The 13,760-nt window shown below is 39.1% G+C and overlaps 1 protein-coding gene across 1 annotated transcript in view; it reads right to left on the bottom strand.

Annotated features, from left to right (window-relative positions):
- LOC131936139 (excitatory amino acid transporter 3-like) overlaps positions 1–2,966 on the bottom strand; it is a 69,475-nt gene extending 66,509 nt beyond the window's left edge. The window contains exon 1 of the mRNA XM_059293045.1: positions 2,156–2,966. Within this exon, the coding sequence (XP_059149028.1) occupies positions 2,156–2,712 (557 nt within the window). The 5' untranslated portion in view covers positions 2,713–2,966. The remainder of the gene's footprint in view (positions 1–2,155) is intronic.
- Positions 2,967–13,760: the final 10,794 nt, after the last annotated feature.

Here is a 13,760-nt window from a genome sequence, read left to right as displayed (position 1 = left end):
TTTAATGTGTCACGTGTAAAATAGTTTTTAATGTGTCACGTGTGAAAATAGTTTTTTAATGTGTCACGTGTGAAAATAGTTTTTTAATGTGTCACGTGTGATCGTAGTTTTTTTAATGTGTCACGTGTGATCGTAGTTTTTTAATGTGTCACGTGTGATCGTAGTTTTTTAATGTGTCACGTGTGATCGTAGTTTTTTAATGTGTCACGTGTGATCGTAGTTTTTCAATGTGTCACGTGTGAAAATAGTTTTTTAATGTGTCACGTGTGAAAATAGTTTTTTAATGTGTCACGTGTGAAAATAGTTTTTTAATGTGTCAAGTATTATCGAAGTTTTCAATGTGTCACGTATGATAGAAGTTTTCAATGTGTCACGTCGGATAGAAGTTTTTAATGTGTCACGTCGGATAGAAGTTTTTAATGTGTCACGTATGATAGAAGTTTTTAATGTGTCACGTATGATCGTAGTTTTTTAATGTGTCACGTATGATTGAAGTTTTTAATGGGTCACGTATGATCGAAGTTTTTCAATGTATCACAAGTGATCAAACAGCAAAATATTGCCATTGTAAGCAATCAAGAAATGTATAACATCAAAATACTTGTGTTTTACTAATTGAACCTGTCTCTAAGTAAACATGTTGTGTCATATAAGTATACGGTCTAGATGGACGAGCTCTGTTTAAATAATTTACGTGGTAGGCAAAGTGCACATTAATATAACATTCAAATGCGTGTTAAATACACAGCATTAGTACATGATCAGATGCGATATATATATATATATATATATATATATATATATATATATATATATATATATATATATATATATATATATATATATATATATATATATATATATATATATAAATTTATATATATATATATGTGTGTGTGTGTGTGTGTGTCTGTGTGTGTGTGTTACAAAGCAGAAATATCACATCCCAGACAATATTTCTCAAGACAATATATTTCTCAAGTCCATTCTTCTAGCTGAGCGAGATCAGGGACAGCAATTTTCACAAATTACGCAAAACATAAACTTTAAAATTTAATTTGGCTTTTTATCCTGAAAAATGTGGCCGCTATAAATCAAAGGCAACAGGACAAAGCTGGAATTGATTTTCTTCAGATGGGTTTATAAACTATGGAATGTTTCACGTGTTTAAAAAAATAATTAGATTATTGGAATGATGTGGATTTAAAAACAAACCCATTTCATATCACTGAGTCTAATTAGTATAAAAACATTTAATTAAAATTGTAAAATGATTGCCTTGTGGCATGTGTATCCCAATTTTAGGTCAAAGTTCATGTGTCCATCTCCCGTAACTACCCTTTCTTGACCCCACCCCCTGCTGCATTACTCGGCTTTCATGTCCCCTTCCGAAGAACTCCCTTCACACATACACACACACATACACGCACACACACGCACACACACGCACGCACGCACACACACACACATGCACACACATATACATACACACACGTACACACACGTACACACACGTACACACACGTACACACACACACATGCACACACATATACATACACACACGTACACACACGTACACACACGTACACACACGTACACACACGCGCACACACACAGGCACACATGCGCACGCACGCACGCAACCACACACACACATGCACACACAGACACACACATATTTCTCTTCATTTATTGAAGATGAAACAGAGATAAAGTAATTGTACGTGGCTGCAGGCAATATCCCATGTTATCTTTTGACTGATGTCTGTCTGATGACCAAAGGCTATCTTTTAAATGACAATTACCTTCTAATTAACGGTTAACATTATACCGACGGTTATCTTTTGATTGGCGGTTATCTTAATTAATAACAAAATATTTTTGAGCTACAAGCCTTGATTGAGGGGAATTAAATTTCACATCACTTGTTTTTAGCAGGGCTTCAAGACATTGGAGAATGTCATACGCAAGGCTAGTAGAAAAACACAAACTTATCCAAAACACCTATTGTGTAGTTCTTATATAAAGACACTAGAGTAGATGTTTCTAAAATAGGCAGGTGTAGGTCTAATACATTAAGTACATCTTAAATATACCGTAGTATGAACATTACACATGTCTAAAATTGGATACGTCTAAGAAAAGAGTACGAACCTGATGAGGTCCAAGAAAGTGTCCGCTGAATTCAAGGACTCCGCCTTCCCGTACCTCCGCATAGAGCTGAGGTCTGCGTTGCCGCCCGGTTCTATCGTGATGGCCAGGAATATCCCCAGAAAGACCGCCATGAAGGTCGTGATACAGAAGTAGCCAATGGTCCGGAGTCCCATCCGGCCACACGTCTTCCCGTCCAGCCCGGCGATACCTGAGATGAGGGAGGAGAGGACGATGGGGAGGATGAGCATCTGCAACATCCTCATGAGCAGCTCTCCGGGGAATCCCAGGTACATGATCTCCCTCTTGCTGAAGCTGTCCTTGGTGCCGCGGATGATCAACCCCATGAGGATGCCAGCGACCACAGACAGCAGCAGACCAATCAGCAGAGCGTTTTCCTTGCTGCCGTTCAAACATTTCCTGCCGTATCTCTTCAGGTTCCCGCGGAACCCCAGATCTTCCTCGGGAACTGTGATAAATACGTGAGTATTGACGGGGTTTACGTTGTTGTCAGTGGGGGTCAGACCCCCTCGGGCGTCGTTGCTACGTTTCCTCTCCATGACGTGATATTTAGCAGCAGTAAACTAGACTCGACTAGACAAACTCAGCGACAACACAGCACTATCAGCCGTTGTTGTTCCTTGGAAACATAGTACAGCCGCGGAATGGAACAAAAAAAATCCTGTGCATTAAAAACAGCAAATAAAATCCGGTCATGAGGAATTCCCCGCTAAACGAATCTGTTGACTAAAACACAATAAAGTTACATCACTTCCGGATAATTACTGTAAAACTTTTTTTTTCACCCCTAATAAAAGCAGTGAAATGTGTGCGCATCAAATGGTGGAGAGTGTGAGTAGAGGCATGCGCACCCAGGGGCTGGCCTGGTCTGCGAGAGTCACAAGAGCCGAGCAGCATCGCGTGACGCCTCGCGCTCCTCTCGTCTGCTGTCGTCCGCTACCCAACCGAGAGTTGTCGAACGTGATTAAAGTAACGGCTGCGGAAAAGGTCGGGAAATCGTGCCTTACACCGAGTTTTTCCCCTTGTTGGAGCTCTTTTTTTTCTCCTTTTCAATCCAAGTGCTTGGCTTACCTGTAACCATTGGCAATCAGCACAACAGATGCGCCCTGGTCCCAACGCGAACAGGTCAGCCAAGGACTGAGTCATGGCGCAGTAAAGTTAAAAACCTGGAAGCGTCCGAATTTTTTTAAAGGAACAATTTATTAGAATAAATAAAACAATTCAATATAAAGGTATTGCATTTTCCAGCGATTAAAGAAAATGGCTTCTTGACATAATGAAAAAATAATTTAATTGATATTCAAATACTTGTCAAATTTATAAACCTGCATTGGCATCATTTTTTGTTTTTGTATGCTTTCACAATGTGTTGGCTTGTTTGAAAGTGGGGGCTGTAATCAGAACATACTGATGTTAAATAATACGTCATTCATATATCCAAATAGCAATCATTTATAATATTATATGGTTTACAATTTATTTATTTTGTTAACAGCTGATATAGATGTTAACAAATTAGCTGAAATATTTGTTATAGGAATAACACGACCGTGAAATAAAAAGACTGTGTCAAAGTTTGAGTCAAAGTAAAATGGCCTGGAGATAGTCGTCAACTTGTTGTCAGTTTAGTGGTTTTAAATGTGGTCTCGTTCGTGTCTTCACAAAGGTGGAGAGCTAGACGCGAACACTGGTTTTTTACTGCTAGAACATGGGGACGGTACCGGGTTAAACAGGTCAACACCCCCCTCCCTTTCACCCACAACCCTCACATTTTACTAGTTTTTCCTGTCAGTCAGATGGTTGGGCGGGGTTCATGCCATCCCTAGAGTGACCACAAATTGTTGGAATGTTCTAGATGAGGGACGACAGCCCCGAGTCTTGTTTGACGGCCACAGGCTGTGTGGCGAGCACTCATTAGTTTTAGGTCAAGGTCATTGGGTCTCTTCATTTGGTCAAGGTCATCCGGTCTCTTCAGACTTAACACTGACATGATTGTAGGATAGTGCAAGGTCATTGGGTCTCTTCATTTGGTCAAGGTCATCCGGTCTCTTCAGACTTAACACTGACATGATTGTAGGATAGTGCAAGGTCATTGGGTCTGGTTAGACTTAACATTTAGGGATGGACATGATTGTAGGATAGTGCAAGGTCATTGGGTCTCTTCAGACTTAACACTGACATGATTGTTGGATAGTGCAAGGTCATTGGGTCTGGTCAGACTTAATACTGACATGATTGTTGGATATTGCAAGGTCATCTCTGGTCTCTTCAGACTTAACACTGACATGATTGTAGGATAGTGCAAGGTCATTGGGTCTCTTCATTTGGTCAAGGTCATCTGGTCTCTTCAGACTAAACACTGACATGATTGTAGGATAGTGCAAGGTCATTGGATCTGGTCAGACTTTTAGGATCGTGTGAGGTCTATGGGTCTCCTCATGTCTTTGTAAACAAACACAAACACACACATAGGATGATGACACGGGTGAGGACAATAAGGACATGGGATGTAGACACATACAAGCGGAGGGACGACGGTATAGCTGAAGATGTCCTTCTTATTCGTTCTTAACTGTAATGTTGGCCGTGATTTCATCCACCATAATTATTACGTGTCAACCTGTTATGGGCCATACAGGCCACTGACTCTGATTTCAGCCTGCTTTTTATTTTGGAATTTGATTCCTTAGCAGTTGAACATTGAGGAGGTTATGAAAAGAACAATTCTGTGACGTCAAATAGCTGTATAGTCTAGTGTCCAGTGGGTCTGAATGACGTCACGACCAAGTCCGTGTATGCCCTGGTTCAGTAGCCTTGAGTGACGTCATCTTTTGTTCACTAATAAAAAAGCTATAACGTCGACTGACGAGTCAGCCAGATGCCAATACCGTTGTCAGACTGTCATCAACTGTGACAGATAATTGACTTGTTGCCACACGAAATGACACACACGCCATCAACGGGCTCTGAAGTTTTAAATTGATTGGTCAGCAGTGTAATAGGTTTAGTTCAGACAGTTGTAAGCTAACATCGTTGTAAGTTATATTGGTCAGTTGTGTAATAGGTTTACTTCAGACAGTTGTAAGCTTACATGTTAGATTGGTCAGCTGTGTAATAGGTTTACTTCAGACAGTTGTAAGCTTACATGGGTGTAAGTTGTATTGGTCAGGTGTGTAATAGGTTTACTTCAGACAGTTGTAAGCTAACATCGTTGTAAGTTGTGATATTGGTCAGCAGTGTAATAGGTTTACTTCAGACAGTTGTAAGCTTACATCGTTGTAAGTTATATTGGTCAACAGTGTAATAGGTTTACTTTAGACAGTTATAAGCTTACATCGTTGTAAGTTATATTGGTCAGCTTTGTAATAGGTTTACTTCAGACAGTTGTAAGCTAACATCGTTGTCAGTTGTGATATTGGTCAGCTGTGTAATAGGTTTACTTCATACAGTTGTAAGCTAACATCGTTGTAAGTTGTGATATTGGTCAGCAGTGTAATAGGTTTACTTCAGACAGTTGTAAGCTTACATCGTTGTAAGTTATATTGGTCAGCAGTGTAATAGGTTTACTTCAGACAGTTGTAAGCTAACATCGTTGTCAGTTGTGATATTGGTCAGGTGTGTAATAGGTTTACTTCAGACAGTTGTAAGCTTACATCGTTGTAAGTTATATTGGTCAGCAGTGTAATAGGTTTACTTCAGACAGTTGTAAGCTAACATCGTTGTAAGTTATTAGATTGGTCAGCTGTGTAATAGGTTTACTTCAGACAGTTGTAAGCTAACATCGTTGTCAGTTGTGATATTGGTCAGCTGTGTAATAGGTTTACTTCAGACAGTTGTAAGCTAACATGGGTGTAAGTTAGATTGGTCAGTTGTGTAATAGGTTTACTTCAGACAGTTGTAAGCTAACATCGTTGTAAGTTATTAGATTGGTCAGCTGTGTAATAGGTTTACTTCAGACAGTTGTAAGCTAACATCGTTGTCAGTTGTGATATTGGTCAGCTGTGTAATAGGTTTACTTCAGACAGTTGTAAGCTAACATGGGTGTAAGTTAGATTGGTCAGTTGTGTAATAGGTTTACTTCAGACAGTTGTAAGCTAACATCGCTGTAAGTTATATTGGTCAGTTGTGTAATAGGTTTACTTCAGACAGTTGTAAGCTAACATCGTTGTAAGTTATATTGGTCAGCTGTGTAATAGGTTTACTTCAGACAGTTGTAAGCTAACATGGTTGTAAGTTGTTAGATTGGTCAGCTGTGTAATAGGTTTACTTCAGACAGTTGTAAGCTAACGTCGTTGTAAGTTATATTGGTCAACAGTGTAATAGGTTTACTTCAGACAGTTGTAAGCTAACATCGCTGTAAGTTATATTGGTCAGCTGTGTAATAGGTTTACTTCAGACAGTTGTAAGCTAACATCGTTGTAAGTTATATTGGTCAGCAGTGTAATAGGTTTACTTCAGACAGCTGTAAGCTTACATGTTAGATTGGTCAGCTGTGTAATAGGTTTAGTTCAGACAGTTGTAAGCTAACATCGTTGTAAGTTGTGATATTGGTCAGCTGTGTAATAGGTTTACTTCAGACAGTTGTAAGCTTACATGTTAGATTGGTCAGCTGTGTAATAGGTTTACTTCAGACAGTTGTAAGCTTACATCGTTGTAAGTTATATTGGTCAGCAGTGTAATAGGTTTACTTCAGACAGTTGTAAGCTTACATCGTTGTAAGTTGTGATATTGGTCAGCAGTGTAATAGGTTTACTTCAGACAGTTGTAAGCTTACATGTTAGATTGGTCAGCTGTGTAATAGGTTTACTTCAGACAGTTGTAAGCCAACATGGTTGTAAGTTGTTAGATTGGTCAGCTGTGTAATAGGTTTACTTCAGACAGTTGTAAGCTAACATCGTTGTCAGTTGTGATATTGGTCAGCTGTGTAATAGGTTTACTTTAGACAGTTGTAAGCTTACATCGTTGTAAGTTATATTGGTCAGCAGTGTAATAGGTTTACTTCAGACAGTTGTAAGCTAACATCGTTGTAAGTTGTGATATTGGTCAGCAGTGTAATAGGTTTACTTCAGACAGTTGTAAGCTAACATCGTTGTAAGTTGTGATATTGGTCAGCAGTGTAATAGGTTTACTTCAGACAGTTGTAAGCTTACATCGTTGTAAGTTATATTGGTCAGCAGTGTAATAGGTTTACTTCAGACAGTTGTAAGCTAACATCGTTGTAAGTTATATTGGTCAGCTTTGTAATAGGTTTACTTCAGACAGTTGTAAGCTTACATCGTTGTAAGTTATATTGGTCAGCAGTGTAATAGGTTTACTTCAGACAGTTGTAAGCTAACATCGTTGTAAGTTGTGATATTGGTCAGCAGTGTAATAGGTTTACTTCAGACAGTTGTAAGCTTACATCGTTGTAAGTTATATTGGTCAGCTGTGTAATAGGTTTACTTTAGACAGTTGTAAGCTTACATCGTTGTAAGTTATATTGGTCAGCAGTGTAATAGGTTTACTTCAGACAGTTGTAAGCTTACATGTTAGATTGGTCAGCTGTGTAATAGGTTTACTTCAGACAGTTGTAAGCTTACATCGTTGTCAGTTGTAAAAAAAAAACGTACGATATCATAGGTGTGAGTTTTCCATACATTTTTGTAAGTTAAACCTTGAGAGTTAAAAGTTAACAATACGGCTTTGAAAGCAGTAAGTTAACATACAGCATTACAAGTTCACATCTTTGGAAGTTGTAATTAATTCGGCGGTGAAATCTAACATCGATGTAATTTTTAAATTTAACCACATCTCTTAAGTTCTAACCTTACAACAACATCAATCGTAAGTTAACCAAACCCCAATTTTTTTATTTGTGTTGGCCATGAATTAAAAAATTCGCTTGAATATTTATAAAACTCGTACTTTGTTCTTATTGTGACTGCATCTCATTATGGTAGTATGTAAATTCATAACATTTTATACCAGCCTACCGATGTTTCTGATAGAAATGTTTTTGAATATATTTGTGACGCACACATTAGGCTGCCGTTGTACACAAGACGACGCGTGTTGTCTGATGTATGTACATTATGCAACAAGGCTGGAACATAGAAGTACATAGATATTTAGGATCTGAGACCATCAGACCACTCGGGATAACATTACAACACGGTGGGGGGGGGGGGTGATCCTAAACTACCTAAACCCTAAGGGGACACCAAGAGGAGAACGGACATTTCACAAGTTGGACCAGATAGCAAAGACGCCCAGTTATGCTTGAGAGCTAAAACTACGTCATTTAAACTACATATTGTTTAATGCCAATCATTAAACTGCATATTTCTCCAATGCCAATGATTAAACTGCGTATTGTTTCAATACCAATCACTTAACTACATATAGTGTCAATGCCAATCATTGAACGGCGGATCATTTTAATGGCACGTAGTTTATTTATATGTTATTATAACTACGTACGCTTTTAATGACAACCCGTTCATTAACAGATCATTATTATATTAGATCTTTACTGTCCGGGGTTTTAAATAACAAACTAATTCAAACAATGTTCATTAATTTGCGTGTAGTCGCTTGTCCGTGGTTCAATTGTCCTCTCAATTTCAATTGTACCACTCTATACATCCATAATTATTCAGATGCCGAAACATCATTACCTCAGCTTACGAACAAATTTATATCGACATGCAAACACAAATACAGTTACCTCTACATACGAATATGTTGATCACAAACCACTGACATATAAATCCTGACGAATAAAAAACAGCTGACATACAAATCTACTTTAACAATTTTAAACCAACAGATCTACAACATCTAATATTTAACTCAACAATTTAAAACCAACGGGCAAATAACAACTGACATTTAAAATGTTTAATCCAACAAGCCAGGTAAACTGCCCCACATGAAAGTTACTCACACAACAAACTGCCATCATCTGAATTTATAATCCCTTTAATCCGCTTAATACGTCAACAAAAAACCTGTGGGATTAATGAAGCTGATTGTTGGAGACAAACATTGCATAACGGTATAAAAGTTCTCAATCGCCAGGTGGTAAAACATAGCCTGAAAGTGGTTGACCACTTCAGTAAACCATTCTCATGGCAAAACATAGCTTTAAAGTGCTTGACCACTAAAACATTCTCAGTGGCAAAACATAGCCATAAAGTGCTTGACTACTTCAGTAAATGATCTTACGCTAATAAAAATTACCTTAAAGTGCTTGACTACTTCAGTAAATGACCAAAACGGGTCCAAACATCGTCTTAAATAGCTTAATATATTGACCCATTTTAGCAAGGGAATATGGAGGGCCAGGACCGACAACTCGGTAGCTCCTATATACGTCACGTGCCCTACGTTCCCACAACGAAGAAACCACACCAGACCAGGGAGCGATGATTGAAAGGGCAAAGCGGTTTATGCGGTCAGTTGTCGCTGTTCCATCGTAAGAGGATGATGGTATTGATGGTGACCAGATTTTTCTAAGGTGTCTTATCGGATTGCCAGTCAGACTCTCTATTATTTGCCTTAATGTGGGTTTAAGGGAAGTTCTGTTTTAAGCTGTCGAATTCAAGGGGAAATATGCATGTTAGTGGGACAAGTTGCAATAAGTTTAATGGGACAAGTTGCAGTGAGTTTAATGGGATAAGTTGCAGTAAGTTTAATGGGACAAGTTGCAATAAGTTTAATGGGACAAGTTGCAGTAAGTTTAATTCAATGGGACAAGTTGCAATAAGTTTAATAAAACAAATTACATTTAGTAGAACGTTATTTGTTTTAGGTAGTTCAGTTAAATATATTGAAACTGTGAATATCGCATCAAAATCTACTTCACCAAAATAAATAATATTAGCTCATCTGTGACTCAGTGCGTTTGTTTACAAAATGCCATAAAACAAATACAACTTTGACAATGAGTGATGTTGCTATCGTTGATAAGCTGTTTTATTTATATTAGACACCCACCACAGCAAAATGTACAGCTACGATAGTACATCGTGTAGGAAATACAAACTTAAGTGAACACGATATTACATTATTTAATAAATACAAACTTAAGTGAAAACGATATTATATCATGTAGGAAATACAAACTTGAGTGAAAACGAAGAGTGTACGGGGGGGGGGGGGGGGGAAGAGGGAGGGGGAATGGATAATGTACTAGCCCTAAAGCGGTCTCGTTTATTAGATGACTATGAAACCGGTGTTAGAATTCATTCCGTACCAGTAGCCTCGCCCCGCGCCGGCCCGACCCCCCTGAGCCCGACTCCCCGCCGGTTTATTAAATGTTGGCCTTCCCAGCCGTTCGCATTCTACCGGGAGCTGATTGCCGGCTACAAGCGGGGACTAACCAAATCATATTAGACCCTTTTGTTACCGTTCTTCCGGCTTACTCACGCCCTCCCTCCCCACCCCCCTACTGCTTTTGTTTTTTTCTGCTCATTTTTCTCTTTCTCTCCATCTTTTCTTGTTTAATTTCACTCAGCAGGAAGGTCCGGGGTGGACAGGGGGTGGAGGAGGGGGGGGGGAGGCTGAATCAGAAGTAATTTTATTTTATGACCATGTTGTAGTTGTCTAATTAGATTAAAGACGTCACGTGATTTGTGTTTATTGCGCTGCTGTCTTAAGTCGGTCTCAAGTTAATTCTTGTGGCAGCATTGAAGACTGGTGTTGTATTGAATTCTGCTAGGGCTCTGTACCATAGATTTTTGATGTTTGTTGTATTTCAGCTGTCCCATAGATGTTTGATGTTTGTTGGATTTTTAGCTGTACCATAGATGTTTGATGTTTGTTGGATTTTTAGCTGTACCATAGATGTTTGATGTTTGTTGAATTTTTAGCTGTACCATAGATGTTTGATGTTTGTTGGATTTTAGCTGTACCATAGATGTTTGATGTTTGTTTCAGCTGTACCATAGATGTTTGATGTTTGTTGGATTACAGCTGTACCGTAGATGTTTGATGTTTGTTGGATTTTTAGCTGTACCATAGATGTTTGATGTTTGTTGGATTTTTAGCTGTACCATAGATGTTTGATGTTTGTTGGATTTTAGCTGTACCATAGATGCTTGATGTTTGTTGGATTTTTAGCTGTACCATAGATGCTTGATGTTTGTTGGATTTTAGCTGTACCATAGATCTTTGATGTTTGTTTCGGCTGTACCATAGATGTTTGTTGGATTTTAGCTGCACCATAGATGTTTGATGTTTGTTGGATTTTAGACATAACTTTGTGGAATTATTACAATCAGGATTGCAGATCAAAATGTATTTTTATTTTAGCTTTACTTATGTAGAATTCTAATTGGATATTTTATTGATTTTAGGTCCAACTTTGATGTTTTAAGCTTGGCTTTGTTGCTTTGATATTTAATGTTTTATTGATTTAGGCCTTACTTCGTTGCATTGGTATTTGATGCTTCATCGATTGAAAGATTGACTATGTAGTATCGCCGTGTGTTACCAAATATGCTTATATCTCTAGCATGCAGCACTGTTGCATAATTTTGTTTTACACTATCTCTAAGGTACGATATGTGTAAATATTAAGTCGGGCTTGTATATCGGGCTTGTATGTCGGGCTTGTAAGTCGGGCTTGTATATTCTGCCGTAAAACGCCGATAGGTAGACCTATGCTTTTATTCTTATTAACATTCTCCTTCTTAATCAATACCCCCACCTCCCCCCCCCCCACCTCATATATATATTGTTATGAAAAGGGTTCATCGGATAAATAATTTATGTGAAGCCTTTTATTTGTATTTTTAATGCTTTCTGTATTATGTTTTTATATGAATTAGATAATATGTATGAGTTTATATTTAACTTTGTACGATGAGCTAATTCAAACACAAAATAATACGTGTTTTAAGGTCAATAATATTTAGCAAACGCTATTCGATCCCCAGCCTTTGTACCTGACCCCAACACCATGTAAGTCAGCGACCCCCAGCCTTTGTACCTGATCCCAACATCCTCTAAGTCAGCGACCCCCAGCCTTTGTACCTGACCCCAACATCATGTAAGTCAGCGATCCCCAGCCTTTGTACCTGACCCCAACATCATGTAAGTCAGCGATCCCCAGCCTTTGTACCTGAGCCCAACATCATGTAAGTCAGCGATCCCCAGCCTTTGTACCTGACCCCAACATCATGTAAGTCAGCGATCCCCAGCCTTTGTACCTGACCCCAACATCATGTAAGTCAGCGACCCCCAGCCTTTGTACCTGAGCCCAACATCATGTAAGTCAGCGATCCCCAGCCTTTGTACCTGACCCCAACATCATGTAAGTCAGCGATCCCCAGCCTTTGTACCTGACCCCCACATCATGTAAGTCAGCGACCCCCAGCCTTTGTACCTGACCCCAACATCATGTAAGTCAGCGACCCCCAGCCTTTGTACCTGACCCCAACATCATGTAAGTCAGCGATCCCCAGCCTTTGTACCTGACCCCCACATCATGTAAGTCAGCGATCCCCAGCCTTTGTACCTGAGCCCAACATCATGTAAGTCAGCGATCCCCAGCCTTTGTACCTGACCCCCACATCATGTAAGTCAGCGACCCCCAGCCTTTGTACCTGACCCCCACATCATGTAAGTCAGCGACCCCCAGCCTTTGTACCTGACCCCCACATCATGTAAGTCAGCGATCCCCAGCCTTTGTACCTGACCCCAACATCATGTAAGTCAGCGACCCCCAGCCTTTGTACCTGACCCCCACATCATGTAAGTCAGCGACCCCCAGCCTTTGTACCTGACCCCAAAATCATATAGGTCAGCGACCCCCAGCCTTTGTACCTGACCCCAACAGTATGTAAGTCAGCGATCCCCAGCCTATGTCCCAGTCCCATAATCTTGAAACAGATGAACTCTACTTCATCTTTCCCATGTGTCCTAGGCAAGAACGGGAAACATTTTTTTTTTAAATTTTAGCAACTGATTAAAACTACCGTTATGTGCTACATTTGTGTAAACTGATTAAAACTACCGGTATGTGCTACAGTTGTGTACACTGATTAAAACTACCGGTATGTGCTACACTTGTGTAAACTGATTAAAACTACCGGTATGTGCTACAGTTGTGTAAAATATGTGTTTTAAAAGATTTTATTTAATGCTATTACCTTAAAACATTAAAACAAAAGTCGACCATCTTAATTTAGAATATATACATTTTAGAAAACCCGACACAATTCAGTTGTTATTTTATTGATTTAAACTGTAGAACATTAAATTATAAAAACGCTCAAAGTTGTAGATTGTTCTTTTGTTTCGAGGCAACGTAATGAAAGTTTGAGAATTATATGTTAAGAAGTTTCAAGATGACGTCATGTAATCTCTATTCAGGACATAGTGAGACTGTATGAGAACCTTCAGACAAGACGCTTCAAGGTTACGTCATGTGATGTCTTATCAGGGCATAGTGAGACTGTGTGAGAACCTTCAGACAAGACGTTTCAAGATGACGTCAAGTGATGACGTCATGTGATGTCTTATCAGGGCATAGTGAGACTATATGAGAACCTTCAGACAAGATGCTTCTCGACGAAGCCATCTCTAATTTGTGTAAAGGTTA

Source organism: Physella acuta, unplaced genomic scaffold, assembly GCF_028476545.2.
Source record: "Physella acuta isolate Inbredline_101_S28 unplaced genomic scaffold, ASM2847654v3 ptg000168l, whole genome shotgun sequence".
NCBI classification, from domain to species: Eukaryota; Metazoa; Mollusca; class Gastropoda; family Physidae; genus Physella; species Physella acuta.
The sequence above is the reverse complement of the archived record's forward strand: the minus strand, read 5'-3'. Positions and strand labels throughout refer to the sequence as shown.